This window comes from Ochlerotatus camptorhynchus, unplaced genomic scaffold, assembly GCF_037179485.1.
Source record: "Ochlerotatus camptorhynchus isolate MF236.1 unplaced genomic scaffold, CSIRO-AGI_Acam_v1.1 ptg000304l, whole genome shotgun sequence".
Classification (NCBI taxonomy): domain Eukaryota; kingdom Metazoa; phylum Arthropoda; class Insecta; order Diptera; family Culicidae; genus Ochlerotatus; species Ochlerotatus camptorhynchus.
This window is the reverse complement of record NW_027040792.1, coordinates 2529947-2551248: the sequence shown is the minus strand read 5'-3', so window position 1 is coordinate 2551248 and position 21302 is coordinate 2529947. Positions and strand designations below refer to the sequence as shown.

The 21302-nt window shown below is 42.9% G+C and overlaps 2 protein-coding genes across 2 annotated transcripts in view; one reads left to right on the top strand and one right to left on the bottom strand.

Moving 5' to 3' along the window:
- The first annotated feature begins 2665 nt into the window (after positions 1-2665).
- Pex10 (peroxin 10) lies at positions 2666-4287 on the top strand. The gene is made up of 4 exons (XM_065228923.1): positions 2666-2756; positions 2984-3274; positions 3336-3578; positions 3634-4287. The coding sequence occupies exons 2-4, from the start codon at positions 3002-3004 to the stop codon at positions 4006-4008; spliced, it is 891 nt and encodes a 296-aa protein (XP_065084995.1). The 5' UTR covers positions 2666-2756; positions 2984-3001; the 3' UTR covers positions 4009-4287.
- Positions 4052-21302, bottom strand: part of fw (furrowed) — a 143416-nt gene continuing 126165 nt past the window's right edge. The window contains exons 3-10 of the mRNA XM_065228880.1: positions 15928-16497; positions 15713-15865; positions 14953-15279; positions 14362-14892; positions 13713-14306; positions 13299-13652; positions 13048-13227; positions 4052-4968 (exon numbers count right to left, since the gene is read on the bottom strand). Of these exons, the coding sequence (XP_065084952.1) occupies positions 4424-4968; positions 13048-13227; positions 13299-13652; positions 13713-14306; positions 14362-14892; positions 14953-15279; positions 15713-15865; positions 15928-16497 (3254 nt within the window). The 3' untranslated portion in view covers positions 4052-4423. The remainder of the gene's footprint in view (positions 4969-13047; positions 13228-13298; positions 13653-13712; positions 14307-14361; positions 14893-14952; positions 15280-15712; positions 15866-15927; positions 16498-21302) is intronic.

Here is a 21302-nt window from a genome sequence, read left to right as displayed (position 1 = left end):
GATTTTTTGCGTTAGCATCGGATGACTTTCATTCCAAAGTGAAAAATTTCATGTCGATAACGGAGCTTCTGGGAGACAAAAACAAATATAGAACCTGAAAAAGGTTCAAACAAGTGCTTGGTATAAATACCACAATGTACTAAATAAAGCGAAGAAATGTTTTGCATCTAAAATTACTAAAATATTGTCAATACTTTTGACTGGCTGTGGGAACAATGGTGTTTATTTACTTTGCTCGTTTGGTACCCCGCTTGACAGTTCGATTGGTACATCTGGCTTCACTCTTGGCGGGACTCTTATTATAACATAGACTCTGGACTAAACATGCTTTCACAGAGGGAAACAAATAAACGAGTGTTTACCTTATCACCATAGTAATGTACTCGTGTAATTTTCGTGCATCTAAAACTGCCAATAAAGACGATAATGAATAAAAACTGAAAATTTTCATGCATTTCCAAATGGTTTCCTATCATTCCCATACCACAGACAAACAGACGTAACTCTTTGAAAAACTTGTTCTTGAAAACATAGTATCTCAAAACATATAACCTCAGTAACGACATCTATCTGGCTTCTCGCGGAAAACAAGCTTGCTCGCTTACTTGTAAACAATATTGCATAAAATTTCTATAGAATATATAGAAACGTCAAAGTGATCCGATGCCAGCGCTGCGGCGAGTAGTTCGCGGAACTGATAATATTCAAATCAACCGTTAAATGCATGAACGAAGATACACACTGAAGAGCTACGTCTGTTTGTCTGTGCCCATACATTCAAAAATGACTGGCCCTCTGGATGTGGATGATGTCAAAAACAACAAAATATGATTAATTACAAGCCTGCTGCACTCATAAAATTCGACACATTTTCTTTGGCGAATTTCTCTGTAAAATTCCACATGATTTTCATGAGTCCACACATAAACCGACTCCACTCAGAAGTACGCATGAAATGTATGCGTCAAATCAGGCATAACATTTGATAACGGCACAAAAGCATTTGTAAACAAACTGTCTAAGGCCCTTTACACGTGAACCAAAGTACACCCACGCAAATCAACAACATCATCGGATAGGGGCAGCTATCACCTTTCCGAAAGTTGTATTGGTTTGCGTGAGCGTACACGCAGGCAAAAGACGTAAGAATTCCATAAGAAACACTTATGAATTTTAGCCACAAGAAATCAAAATGAATTTCATTGATTTGCCTTATGAAAAATAATGTTGACAAAAAAAAAAATAATATATACCGTAATAAAAATAACCATAAAAGAGAGCTTAACGACGTGTTCGGGGTATTATCCAAACCATTTGTGGGATAGTTTACCCATGGGATACAGTTCGTTTATGGTATCTGTTTATTTGGGTAGGAGCAGACTGGAATCAAACCATGGACGTTGAGATTACGGAGCTCGTGTGTTGACCACTCGTCTTTCAACGCTTAAGAAAATGGAATGGCTAAAGGCGTATAAGGGCTACGTTATGTTAGACGAAAATCTTTCATAAGTCGCGTTTATGAAATTCATATATGTCGTTCATAAGTCGAGTCTTATGAAATTGTTAAGTTTATTTGCCTCAGTGTACTTTGGTTCACGTGTAAAGGGCCTTAAAAAGTTTATTTACAAATGCTTTTGTGCCGTTGTCAAATGTTATGCCTGAAATGAATAGTATGTGGTGTTACACATGAATTTTATGTTTACATATAAAAACTATGTGTCCGACACATATATATATCATTTGTTAATCATATTGCCTCATAGCCTACACGAAACGAAAATCAATTATTTAATTCATGTGTTTCACTTATACATTTTTGCCAAAGCATCAGCCTTATACATTCCATAAGACAAACCACATAGGTCCTATTAGAATACATAAAAGGTATGTGTGACCAATTATACATTTCATTTGACACATGATCTTTACTAACTTTCTGCAAGGCGTGTGCTTATTAGTTGACTTATACAATTTATGAATAATCAGCAATGGAAATTTGCCAAAAGGTATAAGGAGATTTCTATCCGTGTAGTCAGTAAAGGCAAGGTATTACCAAGCCGGTGGTGGCGGGTTCGATTCCCGGTCCAGTCGAGGGAATCTTTCGGGTTGGAAATTTTCTCGACTTCCCTGGGCATAGAGTATCATTGTGCTTGACACACAATATACAAATTCATGCATTGGTATTGGCATCGAAAGCTCTCAATTAAAAACTGTGGAAGTGCATTTAGAACACTAAGTTGAGAGCACGCAATAAGCTAATATGCACTAAGCAATAAGCTTGAAATGTGAATAAGAAGAAGAAGTAATCATATTGCAAAAATTCATGTGTAGGACACATAAAAATAATCATTGAATTTTTATTAGTGTGATGAGTTAAAAAAAAATGTTTATTTTTGAACAGAAACGCTATCAATACTTTACTCAACCGATAGGAGCACTCCTGAGAAGTTAGTAAATGGGGACTTTAAAGGAATTATCTATTTATTTGAAAATAGAAACAATTTTTTGTTCACTAAAACAAAACACCTCGTTTCTCAAATTGACAATAATGCTACATACGACCCAATCAAAAAGAACTCCGGAATTCCTATATTCCTGAATTTTGGCAGCACTGCCTGAGATTAGCTTCTTCGCTAAATTTTAAATGTCACAACAAATGTGTAAACAGCAAGATCTCATGCGATGTTGTGAAAATTGTTAACTTTGTAGTGAATTAATTTTTACATTCGATTATAAAACTACTAGTCGATTAGCAGGTACGTTGATTGGTTAAATTCATTGTCACGAAAGAGAAGTTTGATAACCACTGAAACGCAGCAAATCAAAATGATTGGCGTAAACTTCCCTTTCGTTCGTCGTTGATGCTCTGCATGTGACACTCACATGTAGATAGCGCTTTGGCATTGCCTATCAGTTGTTAGGAGACATTGGGGTTGATTAGGCCTGCATATTTTTGAAACCAAAATCATTTAATACGTTTTAGCTATCACCGGTCGGCAAAATGTCACTGTACCACGCCAACGCTGGCCAGGCGGAAATAATTCGCACGATCCAAAAAGATCAGACCTACATCGACGAAATCCGTTCTCAGCTGAGCGACGTTCTGCTGCTGGTCAGCCAGAAAAACTGGTTCAAATATAACCACCTGTGCAAGCTGATCGCGGAGGTCCTCTACCATCAGTATGCCATCGTGCACAACCTGCAGACGCTGGGCGAGGAATACACCGGAATCATCCAGGTCGATTCCAACTACGTGATGCTACCGAACAAGGCGGTAGGTTGGGGGATTTTTTTTCCGGGTTCTAGAACAATGATACGATTTACAATGTTTGCAGCTGCAAATTTTCGCCATCCTGTTGGAATATGGCGGAGAGCACGTGGTCGACCGAATCCTGACCCGGCTGCAGACCGAGATCGACCGCAGCGAAGAGATGCTACCGGAGGCGAAGGAAAGTTTCGTGAGGTTCCTGGATGGGATCAAGTTTATTGTTCCATACGTCCGGGGGTTCCACACCAGTTTGTTCTACATCTACGCTGGAAAGTATCACATTTCCAAACGACTAACGAGGATCAACTACGTAAGTTTATAGAATTAGCTTCTGGTTGCCGTTTGATAAACTTAGAAAATTTCAGATCCTCATCCGGAACTGGCTTAAGGAAGATCATTCAATCTACGGTTTCCGGATACTCGGAGTAGTCACCTTGCTTCAACTCCTGTTATCTTTGATAGTAAAATGGGTGGAGTTACGTAAAAAAGCTAGAAGCAGCATTGCCAGCGTAAATAGCGAGGTAGGATCTGCTGTTCGAGTGGCGAGTGGGTCGACAACTAGCAGCAGCAATCGCAGGTGCGCTCTATGTATGGAGATGGCCATAGATTTGAGCGCCACGCAGTGTGGACATCTTTTTTGCTGGGTTTGCATCCTGAACTGGCTGGACGAGCGGCCGATTTGTCCCATTTGTAGGGAGTCGATCAAGAAGTCGAGGGTTGTGAAGTTGCAGAATTTTTGAAGGGAGTTTGGTTCGGTATTCAGTAAGTTTCGGGTTGGGGTGGTTTAATTTTACTGTTACATTTTAATATGTACAAAGTACTAAGAAGCTCTTTCCAAGAGTATTTTTTGTTATACAATTCCTATCGATTTTGTGGCGGTTTCGTTCGCGCGTTTGATAAAATTTTCGTATAGGTTTAGATAGCGTTTCTAGAGGGTGGAAATATTTACACAAAAAGCAGCGTCCGAAACGGGCACCAGGAAGGCCTAAATAAATTAGTATTTTTTCTTGTTTTAAAAATTTCCGTCTTTTCACTTTAGTGTTCTTTGATGAAAGACGGCCTAAGTCTCAATTGTTCGGTTGTTGTGTTGTGTGGGGGTATACAAACTAAATAACCAAATCTATATTACGATTAATAGGTAAAAGGGCGGATCGCTCATCGCACGCTAACCCCGTTGATGGTAATGACGTTCCCCCTGGCGGTGGGTTCCGGTTCGTACACTTCTTCGTTGCTTCGCATCTCGTACGGTGCATCGTAGAACTGCTCATTTGGTATCTGGTCGTAGATGTTCTCGCCCCCGCCCCCGCCCCCGCCGTTCATGTGCCTACTGCTAATGCTATTGTTATTGCTTACACTAATGCTACCGTTATTATTAAGTCTACTGGGTGGTGGTGGGTGGCCGTTCGAGCCGCCACCTCCATTGGCTCCACCTTGGAACGTGTTGAACGTGAGCAGGTTGCCCCGGTTCGGTAGGTCAAAGTTGTGGCGACCGTTCTCCAGCGAGGAGTAGGACATGACGGCCGCGTTCTGTTCGTCCTTGTGTTCCGCTGCCTGGACGTTTTCCGTGTTCTTGACCGGGCGGGCTTTGTTCCGATGCAGGAAGAGGACTCCGATCAGGATCAACAGGATGACGATGATGGCGGCGCCGATGGCTATGCCGGTGCCAAGGCTGTTCGTCTCCTGGGCATCGTTGACGATCACTGAAATGAGGGGGAAACAATAGGGTGTTGGGTTCATTATCCGTTTCATGCCCCAAAAATCGTTACATAATTCTAAACGTAAGTACATTTGAGCATTTCCAAGCCAAATGCCCTTTCCACGAAGTAATGCCTTCGGGCGGTTCCGGGGAGGTCAAGGGCCAAGCGCACAGGGTAAGGTTTAGTGGGTCGGGAGTGAAATTCTCCCTTCCCCACACCCTGAGTTCCTTCTCAGGTGTCTGTGAGCAGATTTCCCCCTGTATAAAAAAAGCCAAATAGCCAAAAATAAAAATGAATTTCAGACATGACCTTCTCCGATTTGCATGAAACTTTGCATAATTGTTTGTTATGGGCAATCATTCACGTTTTTGCTAAAATTCGGCCATTTCGGGTCTTGTAAAATTAAAAAAAAAAAAAAAAAAAAACAGTTCCCTGCAGAAAGCATATCCCAACCTGTTCAGTAGCACTTTGGGGTTGTGTACAAAAACAAAAATCAAGCTAGTGTTTCAAGAGCCATGTCGGCCTATTTTTCGTCATCGTAGGCCGGTTTCCTACGCCATGCTATCCACGGTGGATGAGGAACTCGACCGTTTGGAACGTTTGAACATCATTTCTCCGGTGAACTACTCCGAGTGGTCGGAAATTACTCCACTGGGCTCAACGAACGGCTTCAGTCTCACCTGTATCCGCTCCCACTCCCGCAGGACATTTTTTCAAAATTGGCTAACTGCACCAAATCGACCTGTTGGATGCATTCTTACAGATAGAAATGGATGAAAGCTGCCGCAAAATGCTTACCATCAACACACCGGGGCCTGTATCAATACAACAGGTTGCCACCCGGAGTTAAAGTTGCACCTGGGGCGTTTCAGCAGTTAATAGATACCATGTTGTCGGGACATCCGGGAACTTCTGGCTACCTAGACTACCTGCACGCAGTTGTACAGCGGATTCAGGACTACGGTTTCACCATAAGTGCTCTTTTGCGAAACCTCAGATCCGGTACCTGGGTCATCTATTAAGATTGCAGCTATCAACAACATGCCTCCGCCAAAAGACATCAGCACAGCAGAGTTCGTTCCCTCCTTAGCACTATACATTACTATGGGAAGTTTTTCCCAAACATGCGGACCCTACGTTATCCGTTGGACGAGTTACTCAAGATCAGCACATCGTTCATCTGGACTCCTGAATGCCAGCATGCTTTTGACTAGTTCAGGGAGATATTTTCCTCCGACCTGTTGCTCACGCATTATGATCCGAAGCTGGAAATGATAGTGTCCGCCGACGCATCATGGAGTTGGGGCAACAATTAGTCATAAGTTCCTCGACGGCAAGATCAAGGTCATTCAGCACGCGTCTCACTGCTTCAGAACAACGCTATTCTTAGCCGGATCGTGAAGGTCTGGCAATCGTGTTTGCATTAACAAAGTTCCACAAGTTCGTATACGGGAGAAGATTCCGGCTTCAAACAGACCATGCTCCACTTCTACGAATTTGTGCAACCAAAAAGGGTATACCGGTTTACACGGCCAACCGGCTCTAGCGTTGGGCTCTGACGTCGGGAACGCCGATGTACTGTCCAGGCTCATCAACCAAGCCAATGCCAAGCCGGACGAAGATTCCACCAGCTTGGAGGAAGATCTGAGGTCAGTAGCAATCGGTAACATCAACAACCTCTCAGTTGCAGCATGGTCCAAGAGGCAACCAAGTTGGCATAAGTCGAAAACCAACACTCTAGACTGGGAACAGCAGCGATTTCAAAATCGTCAGGAAAGCTTGTCCATCGTCTAAGGCTGCATAATGTTCGGAGACAGGTCTACCGAAAAAGGCACTTGAGTCAACTCCACAAGGGCCATCCGGGAGTGTAGAGGATGGAAACTGTGGTGGCAAGATGGAAAGACCCCACTTTCAGTAGAAACGATATTTCGTTAGTACTTTGAAGACAACGGAGACCAGTTTAAATTATTCCGAAGAACGTCTGCCTTTATCAGTTTATCTGTCCATTTCAGTGGCGACGAGGATAAAATGATTTTATTAAGTGTGCACCAGTTTTTTACGACCCGTGTGGCATAAAAGCATTTTGGCGTGATTTTCTTGGCGTAATTGGTGCTTTTGGAATTGGTGAAAAATAAGTGATTCGTGAAAATCATCTGTGAAATAATGTTTCTCCCGTATTGAACGGTGTGCCAGTGATTTTTTTTAAAATACCCAATCTTATTCTTTGTGGAGCGTAGTGTCGGAAGGGATTTTTTGATTTTTTCCGCCAAAAAAAAAAACTACTCCATACGATTGTTATATTCTTATAGCAAAAGAATATTTCTTTGTTCTACGCAATTGTCCGTAGAAAGCCAAAAACTAGGCGTACCTTTTTTGTAGGACGCCATTGCACCTTATTTGTTCGTAGATGCTTATTGACTTCTCGATACAAGATCTCACTAATACCAACAATAGTTACCTCTAAACTCCGCAAATGGTTCACAGCCTAAGGCTGTGAACCATTTGCCGAGTTAAATTTAACTCGTGGTTAAAAGTGACATTTCGAAAGTTATTTTCTATGTTCGAAAATCCCCGTGCTGTCGATCGACCGGTTTTCGAGCCACAATTGTCAAAATTTAACTTCTTGTCTGTCAGAAGTAACCACGCTCGGATAGCAGGGTTAATCGATAACTTTTCATCTGTCAAATTTTAACCAAAAGTTAAAATAATTCGCCAGATGGTTTAGAGCCTAAACAGGGTATACCACAATAGATTGCAGTAGTTCAAATCCCTACACACAAAAAAGACTATCCAAGAGATGACGTTTTCATTTTTGGGAAGCGATACAGAGTACCAACCATCCGGTCCTCGCAGGACTGTACTCGAAAAGCTTCACAGTGAGTCTCTTCCGGGGAATAATTGTTCTTGGAGTCTACCTCCTCCATGGACCAGAAACGAGTAAGTAGTTCCTCCAACCGACCCATAATTGCAGTATTGCAGTTGATATGCCAACCCTGATTACCGTCTACGAATCCTCCGCTGACAATCCAACCGAAAACGGATTCCTGAAAGGCCGGAAGTCGTTCCCCAAATGAGATTTTCCTGCCAGAGTCGAAGAAGTCGAAAATTGCTAGCGGTTAGGAGGTTGGCTGTTGCCTTCGGAAGTACCAGGAAGGCCATCTGGTGCGAGAACTCCGACAGCCGGGAACGGATCATTACCACAATCCTTTGTTTGACCTAGGATGCTGCCTGACCAATGCCAAGGCCCGAAATATCCACCTTGCTTCGAGATATTCGGTGATAAAGATACTCTCCGATCCTGAATCGAGAAGAGCGCGAGCTAGCATCCTATTGCCGTCGTTATCCGGATCTACGACAACTGCAACCTTCGACGAGCATTGGTGCACTGTGCCGGCTTCTAATCTGTCAGTAGCTGCCAGGTTAGCTACTTGTGGAGGAGAGATATTGGATAGATGATATGCCGATTGAGTGGAAGTAGGCATAGGTTCTGGAGTTTCCTTGGCCACGTAGCTGCTTTCGGTTAGTACCCTTGGGTTGGAGTCCCTTTCAGGTTTAAAGCAAACCAAACATGTGACCACAGACAAACAGACGTAACACTTCATTGTGTATTTTCGTTCATGCATTTAACGGTTGATTTGAATATTATCAGTTCCGCGAACTACTCGCCGCAGCGCTGGCATCGGATCACTTTGACGTTGCTATACATTCTATAGAACTTTTAAGCAATATTGTTTGCAAGCTAGCGAGCAAGATTGTTTTCCGCGAGAAGCTCGAGAGATGTCGTTACTGAGGTCATATGCTTTGAGATACTATGTTTTCAAGATAAACTTTTTCAAAGAGTTACGTCTGTTTGTCTGTGATGTGACAATTCCTACCGTTTCTTGGAGGCGAACCAGCCCAAGGCTGAAAGCCTCCCTAATAAAGATAAATAATAATAATAATAATTCCTACCGTAGCTATGAACCTTTATCCGTCACTGACATTCGTTGGAAAGTACCACACTGAAACAGAGGATAGTTCCCAGTACAGTAGTAGCATAGAGGTAACTCTAAGACCACTGGGTCCCGAAGAAAATCATTATTATTTTTGGCTCACTCAGTACCAGAACAACGGTCTCAAGCAGTCCCAAGCTATTTCACTCACCCCTGCATGTTCTGCATGAATCCACACACCCCTGATGTTATCTGTCAAACTTTCATAGCGAATCAAAACAAACATAGTGTAGTAATAGAATTTCAACTAGAATAGGGTACGTTAATCGTTTGCTTGGGACCAATAGGCTACTAAAGTGGTGAGCCAATTTAAAATCGTTAGTTTCGTATTGATTGTTGCTACTGGTCTTTTCAAGAGATTGAAATACGAGTTAAGTTTAGAATCGGACGATGAAGATGCAGCTTGCATGATGATATCTTCAAGGCGAGGAGTTAACGAACCGTATTACGCAGATGTAGTAATTGAAAATCGTAAAATGTCAATGGAGGTAGATTGCGGGTCTGCTGAGAGCGTAATATCCGAAGAGGTTTACCTGAGGAACTTCAAGAACTGTCCAATTGAAATATTTAGGAAAATATTGTTTGTAATTGATGTAAATAAGCTGTTTGTTCTGGGTAAAGTAAGTTACAGCTCGGATGAATGGTCTGCGAATGGATTTGTTTTTGGTGGTGCTGCCTTGCGAGAAGGATTTCATTCCGCTAATGGGACGGACATGGCCCGACGTATTCTACGATGGTTGGAGGAGTTCATTTTCTAGTTCATCGGTTCCTGAGCAACGAGTAAACGCCCTAACGGTGGATCAAACGATGGAAGACATCAAGAGTAAGTTTGCAACGTGTTTCGACAAAAAATTGTCTAACCCGATAGTTGGCTTTGAGGGAAATCTCATTTTTAAGGATGATACACCTATATTTAAAAAAAAGCGTATGAAGTCTCTTTGAGATTGCAGCCAAAAGTTATTGAGCATCTGGATTCGTTGGAAAAAGGTGGTATTATAACTCCGGTGGGAGCTAGTGAGTGGGCTTCACCGGTTGTAGTTGTTTTAAAAAATGACAACAGCATTAGACTGATAATAGACTGCAAAGTCTCTATAAACAAACTTATAATTCCAAACACCTACGCTGGATCTGGCTGGAGCTTATTCACAGCTTTTAATTTCTAAGACATCCAGAAGGTTTATGGTAATTAACACCATAAAGGGCTTGTTTGTTTACAATCGGCTTCTGCAAGGAGCTTCATCTAGCGCTGCAATTTTTTAAAGAGTCATGGACCAAGTGTTGCAGGGTATAGAAAACGTTTCCTGCTATCTAGACGACGTTCTTATTTCTGGGAAAAATTTAGAGGATTGCAAAGCTAAACTTTATGTAGTCCTAGAACGATTATCTAGCGCTAATATAAAAGTTAATATTGACAAGTGCAATTTTTTTGTAAGCAAATTGCCGTATCTGGGTCACATTTTGACTAAAGATGGTCTTCTACCGTATCCAGATAAAATCCGGACTATTAGTGAAGCAAAAGCTCCACATAATGTGTCTGAGCTTAAGGCAATTTTGGGATTAATTTCTTATTATTCTAAATTTATCCCAAATTTATCTTCCCGAATAAGGGTTTTATACGAACTTTTAAAAAAGGACTTGAAGTTTGTGTGGAGTCCAGATTGCGAAAAAGTTTCCAACAAATGTAAACAATTCCTTTTGCAGCCAAAAGTACTAGAATATTTTGATCCTGATAATTGGATCCATACTGTCGGTATGGAAAAACAGCTGATTGGCATTTTTGGAAAGGACGGAAGAAATCCGATGTCAGTCACGAGGTTACAGCGTTATGTTTTTGAGCTTTCCATTTATGAATACGACATAATATACAGGCCGTCATCCAGAATGGGTAACGCAGACTTTTGTTCACGTTTCCCTCTCGCTCAAGAAGTGCATAAGGAACTAGATAGAGCATACGTAAAAAGTTTAAATTTCACTGACGAATTTCCAATCAACTATAAGCAGATTACAAATGAAACCAAGCATGATGATTTTTTATTAAAAATCCTTGAATATCTGCGGAAAGGCTGGCCAGATCGACTGGAGAAGCGGTTTGTCGATGTATATTCCCATTACCAGGACCTGGAAGAAGAGGAGGGCTGCATTCTTTTCCAGGATAGGGTAGTTGTACCGGACTCAATGCAACGGATTCTGTTAAAATTACTGCATCGAAATCACTCCGGGATGCACAAAATCAAACAATTGGCCAGGAGGACTGTCTACTGGTTTGGAATGAATGTAGACATAGAGGATTTTGTCAGATCCTGTAGAATTTGTCATGAAACTACTTTGAATTCCAAGAGACCTCCCTATTCACCATGGATTCCTACGACTAAACCGTTCAGCAGAATCGATGCTGTTTTTTTTTTCTATTTCGATAAAAAGGTTTTCTTTATAGTAGTGGACAGTTACACAAAATGGGTAGAGGTCGAACTGAGGAGACTTGGCACGGATCATAGGAAAGTCATAAAGGTATTCATTGGCATTTTTGCAAGGTATGGAATACCAGATGTCTTAGATGGTGGTCCTCCATTCAATTCGGATAACTTCATAAAATTCTTTGAAAGGCAAGGTGTTATTGTTATGAAGATCCCTCCATATCATCCGGAGAGTAACGGCCAGGCGGAGAAGATGGTTCGGCTAGTGAAGGATGTATCTAGAAAAGAATGGAAGTTTTCCCTCAGAACGATTGTTATCGTACAAACCAAAGACAACACTTGACTTGATTAACCCTAAGCATAGTTTAAAAAATAATTTGACTAAGAAATCGCATGATGATATCCCTGACGCACATTTTATAAAAACAGACAATAAGACTAATCTGTTTTACATTCTGCGGAAAGGAGATCTGATATACTATAAAAATTCAAACAAAATAGATCTTAGGCAGTGGTTGCCAGTAGCCTTTCTAATACACGTATCACTAGGCGGCAGAGTGATTTCTGCACTTAGGCGGCAAATCAAGGTCCCGCCTGATTCTCGTTTGAAAACTCAAAAGCGTATGATTTTCCACGAAGAGGGTTCAGGTTCAGCCTTTTGCTAACAACAACAGCACCAGTCAGTGATGAAGATAGCAGAGCTCCACTGGCAGAAGCTGCCAGAACTGGCCCCGCTACCGGCATCGCCCTAGCAGCACACTTGTCACTGAACAATCGTGGTTACTTGTGTGCAACCCATTCCAGTCTCAATCAAGTTGCAGCAACTTATTTCGATGGAAGTGTGCTGCTTGGGCGTTGTCTAGGCCACCGATCCAAAGGACGGACTCGACGAGGAGCCAACGAACGGATTGAGAACCCCTCGAATCATGGCCCACCATCGATCATACTCGCGAGCATTTGAAAGTGCGTGAACAGGAACAGCTCTCACCTCTCTTCAGCTTTCTGCGCTCGATAATGCCGGCCTACACGGGTTTTAAATGCATCGTTCACTGTAGCTTTTGAACCTAACTGGAGGTTTGACTTTTCACCCCTCCCTCCCTTTCCCTCTCAAAGGAACAGAGGAAAATGAAACGAGTTGTGTCAAAAATTACAGTGAACGATGCGTTTTAAAACCTGTGCATGCCGCCATTAACGAGCTGGATAACTTCAATATCGTCTGCGTGATCACGGTGAAGTATGAAAACGCTGATATATCAACAATACAAGTCGGAGGAAGACTTTGTCGTAGCCAGTATCAACACGGAGAACGATCTATTTGCATTAGATGTAGTTGAAGCACTTCCTTTCAATATCCTCTGGAGTTCACATAGTTCTGGCACAGTATCAATCAGGTGACTTAAACCGATCTGGGCTTGCCCCATCCATCATCCATTCGGGTTTAGGGTCTTTCAGGAAAGAGCATCGAGTCTACACAAAGGTTCACTCCAAGAATGCGTGGAGATGGGCACCAGGTATAACTATTGAACCGCAAGCCAATAGTTAATTCAAAATTATGCCTGCTTGTGGTGCTGGGTCTTCGTATCTCTGCGTTTCCAGAATCTTTACAAGTGACGCCTAAGCTTTCGAATCCTAACCATACTCAAAGGAGCAACAACAACGATGCATGCAGTACTCACATTCGCAACGAGGCTCCTCGCCGCTCCACTTGCCGTCGTCCATACACTTCCGCAGGTACGGCCCGATCCGGTTGTAGTGTGGAATGCAGTGGTACTCAGCCGATCCACCGTACACGGTGGATTCGTTGACTACGATCACCCTTCCGTTTTCGATATCCGCCGGTCGGCCGCAGTCGATCACTACAAAACAAAAATTCCCATTTAACATCACACCCAAATCAGCAATCTGACCGCAAAAAAAAACCACTTACATTTACACACCGGATTCCTACCGGACCACACTCCCGTCAGCTGACACGTCCGGGTACCGTTGCCGATCATATACCTACCCTTGGAGCAGCTGAACTTGGCGGCGGTTCCTACCTTTCGGCTGCCGAGATCTACCACCAGGTTGTCGGCCATGTTCGGTTCGTCACAGGTGATCTCCACGCAGGCCGGAGTTTCGTGACTCCAGCTGCCATCCTCCATGCACAACCGTCGCGATACTCCATCCAGCTTGAAATTGGCATCGCATTCGTACAGTGCAGCCGCTCCGTAGTAGGTGGCGTTGGTAGCAAGCGTAACCCGTACCTGCTTGGTTGACGGAGGTGCTCCGCAGTCGACGTCTGTTGATGATCAAGGATTTAGTTTAAATTGTAAAAATTGCAAAGTTAGCCAATACTTACAGACACACTCCGGAATCTGCCCGCTCCAGAGTCCGTTTTCTTCGCAGGTTATCAACGGCTCTCCGACAATCTTGTAACCTCGCTCGCATCGGTACTTGGCTAGTGCACCGATCTTGTACGTTTGCACACTGTTGGCCGGCACATCCGACGTCCGGATGAGTGTCCTCCCGTACATTCGATCGTTTCCGGTTACACTGAGAATGCTGTGTGGAGCGAACGTCGGTTCTGGGCAGCGGATCTCCTCGCACCGTGGTGCTGCTTCACTCCAGAGGCCACTGTCCAAACAGATTCGCTTGGGGCTACCGCTCAATCGATGGGAGTTGGAACAGGAGTATAGAACTTCCGATCCGAGGTAGGTCGTGTTCTGTAGGTAGCGGTGCGATCCGAAAGGAATCGGAGTGAGTGGACCACAGTCGACGTACTCGCAATCGGGCGCTTCACCACTCCAATGGCCGGACTCGAGACAGGTTAGGGTGTCGTCCCCGCGAAGGATATGACCCGGATCGCAGTGGTACTGGATGGATGAGTGGATGTTGTAGTCGTACCCGACGACGTAGGATCCCGGCGGGACGTGTGGCGTTTCGCAGGTGATCACTGAAAAAGAACGAGGTTTGGAGGAGGTTTTGAGTGGAAGAGAATGAAAGCTTACGTTCACAAGCAGGTGCATTTCCGGACCACTTGCCGTCCTTGGTGCAGAAGAGTTCCTGCGGACCGACTAGCCAGTAGTCATCGTCACAGAAGTACCGCACCATGGATCCAACGGTGGTGGAGTCATTGACGAGGAGCATGTTGCCCCGATCCGGTCGGGCAGGCATGCCGCAGTCAACGAAGCGGCAAACGGGTGTTTTCCCGGTCCAGTTTCCACCGAGACCGCAGGATAGGACTGGTTCACCGATGAGGACGAAGCCGTAATCGCAGGCGTAGATGGCAGTGGAACCGGCTCGGCGCCCGGACACTTTGATGGAGCCACCTTGGATCGGAGGAGGTTCCGGACACCAGTCGACGAGACATTTCGGATCGGAACCGGACCATCCTTCCGCCTGACAAGTTCGGTTCTCGTTGCCGATGAGGGTGTAGTTTTCGTGGCAGGTGTAGGTGGCTTTGACACCGAAGCTGGTGCGCTGCTCGGACAAGATGATGCCACCGTGTTCGATTTCAGGGAGGGAACCGCAATCAATATCTGCAAGGACATGTGGATTAGTGGGATAGTTGCTATTGTAGGGGATGGGAAGTAACGTACATTTACAGGTAGGAGGTCGCCCACTCCAGACGCCCGTGTCCTGGCAGAGACGCTGGGCGTCTCCGATTAACGAGTGCCCCACCGGACAGTTGTAGCTGATGGTCGACCCGATGGTGAAGTTCTTCCCCACAATGGTGGTATTGACGAGGGCTTCCGGCGATCCGCAGCTCAGTGGACTGTGCTGGCAGATGAAGTTCAGATAGTCGAGATTGCAACCTACGTCGTTCCACAGCCAGTTACGGCCTCCATCCAACACGACACAGTTCTGCTCTCCGTTGTAGTTGTTCGGTTGATCTTTACCCCAGGTCGGCTTCAGCACCGTATCTCCTGCAAACGATAAGCGAGTGGTGGAGATGATTAGATAAGCGCCCCCGAAATGGTGCCAGCGGACGCCTCTCATCGGCACAGGCAAATTCGCAACTACTTAGCATGAAATATGGAAGCACAATCTTCCAATTCAATTGTTCTGTATGAGGAACAGTTTGAGTTTTTCGCAAGTCGGGCCTCTTTACTAGATATGTGAACAACGCGCACGAGGCATCTCCGTATAGGGTGGGAAAAGTTCCCACCATTGTCCCCGCCCTCGAAAGCGAAAACACAGAGATGAGCCCGAAAAAGATGGCTCATAATTGTGGCTGCATTCATGCGTGAATGCATCATCATTCGTGCCGTGGTGCATGCATACATGCATCGCGCAATCGCAAATTGTTTGCAAATTGATTTCCCACAGTCAAGTTTAGATCTAACGGTCGGCGCTTACCGTTCACCCATTTCCAGGTGCGAGACGTAATACCGGGCTCTTTCTGCGCTCCGATCCACACCAGCTGCGTCCGTAGGTCCGTCTTCCGCCGATCCAACTCGGAAATGATGTAATCCGTGGTGGCCCCCCGGAAATCGTGCATTAGATCACCTCCTGAAACAATAGAGAGGGTTAATGGGATTAATTTTAGATGGCGCGCTGCTGCTCATACTGACCGTGAGACTGGCAGACCTGCCGTGCCTTCTCAAAACTCTCGCCCCTGGTGATATGGAACTCGTAGCACGTCTTGGCAAACGTCGTCAGGATCGTGTCCGCATTCAGATTCGGCGCCGCGCATCGATCCGGCGAGAACTCATCGTTCGAAAACACCTCCACCTCGCACAAGCTCAAACTGCTCTCCACCCCGACCAGCTGTATCGTCACGTACTGACCGATCAACGGCCTTGCACAGGTGAAACTCTTGGTCGTCCCCTCGTCCATGGTCCCGGGATACCACGCACACAGTGGATTCCTCTGCAAATCCGAACTACTGTTGCCCACCCGTATCTCCAGATCCTGCAGAGGTTGATGCCCGCAGCAGCCTCTGGTGGTGATCCTTACAATTCGCACCGCTTCCGGCGTCAGAAGATCCACTCGCCACCAGGGCGACGCTTCCTTCTGCGTTTCCGAGCACTCCTGCCCGTCCGGGTTCTGATTGCCCGGTTTGCCATCGTTGGCAAACCCCGCCGGACCGGAACGCGTTGCGGATGATTGGTTCACCGGCTTTCGGTACGCCACGTTGGTTCCTGAAAACACAGCAAAAAAGCAGCAGAAAACAGTCGTAATTAGCCAATTGATTAGATTTGCCACGGCGTAATTTGCGCGCGGCCCGATCGTGGTTTGTGCCAATTATTACGTTGCCCCGCGTTCAGTGGTAACGTAACACCGAGATTGCCTAATAAGTGAGGCCCAAAACCAAAAGAAAAAAAAATGAATCCATTAATTTCGGGGAGCCCTCGCTCGATTAGTTGGCGCGTCGAGGGCTCGCAATGCTCTTTGCTTCGGGGGGCGCTGCATGCGACACAAGAACTTGCTACTGCCGAGTCGACAGTGAGAACAATGAAGCGTCAAGAATCGCTGCCTGCGGAAATCATGGTGCTGGGGAAAACGACGAGATTTTAAAATTCAGCTGATGACCCCAATTATGGTGCAGGCGGCAGCGGGGGTATGAAAATTGAAAACCGTCAGTCCGTCCGACAGTCAGTCAGTCAGTCAGTCAGATCGTGCACCAATAGATCTCATTGCTCTTTCTTTTGGTCGCGATCTTGCAATGCTGGGTTTGCGAGTAAGAAGTGTAGAAGAAGATTGGCTTTAAACAATGGAACGATCAGCAGTCGGTAAGGGTCGAACCGTGCGGTGGCGAAATTTTAATTCGCTTACGGGTTTGGGGTCATTAATTAGCTGGGTGGGGTTGATTTCGATGTGATGAACTTTAAAAATGATACAATCCATCGATTGGGATGTTTATTGAGGTATTCGAAATGTGCAGTAAAAATGGGACCTAAATCCAAAGTTTCATTAATTTTGATGCACTGGAACTACTTTAAATAATTGCAATTAGCTTAGCAAAAATCTTCATGATCCCGCTGAAATCTTGAACAAATAACCTGACGACTTCTGGGAGGTCTAAATATTTGTTTAAGACTTCAGGTTGGTCAAGATTTTTTTTCTGAAGAATTTAAACTGTCCATCATGTTACGTTGCATGATTGAAGTTCTCCATCAAATTGACTGGATATTGCTTAGCCTTGAATCAGGTGTATCAAGTATTATTCTGAAGATCTCACACTATGCAACAATTGAAATCTCAATGTTTTCATATTCTCACATGCTACCAAAATTCTCATAAACGTTTACAGTAAACTTCGTAATGGATTTCTTGTTTTATATTTTTAAAATTAATGGTTTATCAGGTTTTGTTAAATTGTCCAAATCCGCAATCAAACATCTCAATCTCTTTACTCGATTTCTCCCTGACTCGATGAAAATCCAGGCTACTTGAATCACTCTCTCCATTTTACTTGGCCATCTCGATATCCTGCCTAACTCAATGGTCCCTTCAATATCGGATTTAACAAGAAGTGACTGTATAATCATTTCAATAAGATTTGCATTGGGGCGCGACCCCGGCGTAGTGGTTAACATCCATACCTCTCACGCCAAAGTCGCGAGTTCAAATCTCATCCCCGGACAAGTCACGAATGACCCAAGTGACCATAACAAAAAAAAAACGAAAGATTTGCATTAAGCCCTCTAGATGTTTGTTCAAGATTTCTAGTTCATCAGGTATTTTTATGAACATCTAATTATGAAGGAATCCAAATAACATATTAGCTTAATGCGTGCTGTTAATTTAGTGTTCTAAATGCACTTCCACAATTATTAGTTGAGGGCTTTCGATGCCAATACCAATGCATGAATTTGTATATTGTGTGTCATAAGCCCAGGGAGGTCGAGAAAATTTCCAACCCGAAAGATTCCCTCGACTGGACCGGGAATCGAACCCGCCGCCTCCGGCTTGGTAATACCGTGCCTTTACTGACTAGAATTTGAGGACCCTAATACAATATGGGTTGGGTATTTTACAGTTTTTCTAAAACTAATGGCCACCATCTTGGATTTCAAAATGGCGTCCAATATCGATTTTTAACCTCTACACGTCGTCTCCGTTCAGGAAATATCCATTTTGCGGGTGTTAACTCAGCGTTTCGGTGCTAATTTTTGGTTCCTGGGCACTACCGAGCACAACGGGAACACATAAACATTGTTCGTCAGTTCTTTCAGAATTTATTATCTTCTTTTAAGGCACTTTTCTGACACTTGTTAAATGGTAGTTCACACTTAAATTGTTCAATAGTCTTAAATTAATTTTATTTTTATAATTCCAACTTCACAAATTTATTATTAAACAGCTAAACTACAATTATTTAAATATACATAAATTCTTCGTTTGTTTTGTTCTGCTAGTTCACTGATGACGATGATGGTCGATGACGTCGTTGAGTTGTCCACACGAAAAGAGAACGAGCACGATGACAAGTCGGCCTTTTATAGAGGGAGGGTTCCTTTATTTTGGCAAGGTAGGCCGGATAGAGCGAGATCGACAATGCTTTTTTTCCGCCGGGCGCCATGATCGACAAATGAGTAGACTGGTGCTAACGGTTGATGAAGATCCACACACAAGGGGAGCGTCAATGCACAGCGGGTATTTGACAGTTTTTTAGAAACCCGATGGCTGCCATCTTCATGGTGGCCAGTGAATTTTCATTTTGAAATTCCCGGTTTTTCCGGTTTAAATCTCAACATATTCTCGGTTTTTAATATTTAGTAAGAATACCTTGGAATTCTGTGCTGAATTTTCTTGAAACTTTTTTAATTTAAATTCTTCAGAATTTTTCTTTATTTACCTCAGAACACAGAACACTCACCATTTTTCTCGAATCTTGCTTAAAGTTCTATTGTAAATCTTTCTTAGTATTCATTTGACATTAGACGGATTTCACGCCAACTCGTCTTCGGAGTTGGCAGCACCCTCTCAGAACCTTATGAAACTTTGTGGGTGTGGAGACTTAGCAATTTTAAGCAACTTTTATTACTTATTTTTTTCAAAATTTATCTCGCCTAACATTTGATAAGGGTCAAAGTTTTTTGTCGATTTTTTTTTCAAATCGATATAGCTTAAAAATGACAAGCCCTACAAAATAGTGATGTATGGCAAACTTTTAGCAAATAATCTGAAATTTTATAAAAAAATTTAAATAAATTAAAAAATTGGTTTCTACACTCTAAAAAAATATATTTAAAAATTAAAAGTCATTTTCCCAAAAATGGTACCCCTCAGATTTGCTTGATATTTTTTCTCATGAAAGGCAATATAATTACCTAACTTTTCTTCATACATCGCAAAGTGGGCGTTTTAAGGAAAAAAAGTTGTTCGAACAACAACTTTTTCATGTTAATTTTTTTTAGCGTGTTTCACTCAAAGTCGAATAGTAATACGCGCACAACCTTATTAAAATCCGTTGAAACTTAATGAGCATAAAGATTTTGACCTTTTGATAATCTGGGCGTGCTTAAAACAAAAATCTAGCCTAACATTTGAAAGGGCCTAATACAGAGGATTTTCCTGCATTTCGAATGGTGTTTTAATAAATGAAAACTCTAGTGTTTTTGTTTAGTGCATAATTTATTTTCCTATAATTCTCCATACATAATTTGAGTTTTTCATTGATTATTAGTCTATCGGAAACGGAGTGAAATTTTTCGGAGTTTCCTTTGAATGTGAAAATCGCTTAGTAGAAATTATGTTTTGAGAAATAGGTACAAAACAATGAAATTTTTGTGTACCAGGTATAGTTTTTACATGACTGAACAGCTCCTTGAGTTCATCGGACATCTTTGTGTATTGATCATTTGATATGAAGCAGAAGTTCAATTTTGTTATGCTTGTATCTGTTTGTTTAACTGCCCAGTCATACAGTTCTTGTGGAGTTGTGATTGTGTTTCCATAATCTCGAGCAAGACTTGCTCTCTTTGCCCTTCAAAAATCATAAAAGCCTCTTTAAGAGACATCATCAATAAACGTTTCTGAACATGCTCTTTATATCCATTTCGATATTCAGAAACATTATCATTACTTCCTGGCATAGGCCTACTAATATCATCACTGTCAAAGAAATTTAAAACAATTTGTTTTTCAGTATCATTAAATCCATGACCACTTCTTGCTTTCTTACTACAAAGAATACCTTGTTCTCTGACTAGCCTTTTCATCTGTTTCACTGTATGATGGGGTGCATTAAACTCATTAACTATTTGATTCACTGACCATGATTTAGGGAGCACTGATAACACTTTTAATTTGTCATTTGTACTCGTACCTAGTGTATCATCAAATTCCTGATGTTCTGATTGCTGATGACTTGTTGATGGTTGCGGCTCTTCAAACTTCCGAGCATGGCTTGATTCTTTTCCATCCGATCGCCTCTTTTTCGGGAGAGGTGTCCTATTGTGCACTAAAATTCCACGACACGATTCACAAATACGCATTGTTACATCCAATTGATGATCAAAGCCCCATGAATGTATTTTCTCTATGAGACTTGATGATAAATTACGTAAATTATTGCGGCTGCAATTGGGATTGTTTATGTTGGCACTACATTGCACCCTTTTAATAATCAATTCAGCAGATTTTTCCATTGTTGTATATATAAACACTTTTTCGTTTCAACAACTATGCACTACAGCAACTATGAGCATTGTTGTGATATCACCAAACTTAAATATTAGATTATGTCGGTTGAAACAGACTGCGGTGCTTTAAGTTTATACCTTATATCTCTCATGTGACTACCTGCGTTGTTATATAACTGCTATATAGCAGGTAACTTAACGATTATTTTAGGCATGCCTTAAATAATCGTTAAGTTACCTGCGCTATTATATGTATTCACTTTAAAGATGAGGTATAAACATATATGCATATTGCTTACTAATGGACACACCTAATACATAAAAATAAATGAATGATTATTTTTCTAATTAAATTA

Bases quoted from the DNA above. Each gene is read 5' to 3' on its own strand.
- Pex10 (XM_065228923.1), top strand. From the start codon at position 3,002: ATGTCACTGTACCACGCCAACGCTGGCCAGGCGGAAATAATTCGCACG. The intron at 3,275-3,335 runs GTAGGTTGGGGG...CAATGTTTGCAG, and splicing joins TGATGCTACCGAACAAGGCG to CTGCAAATTTTCGCCATCCT. The intron at 3,579-3,633 runs GTAAGTTTATAG...AGAAAATTTCAG, and splicing joins GACTAACGAGGATCAACTAC to ATCCTCATCCGGAACTGGCT.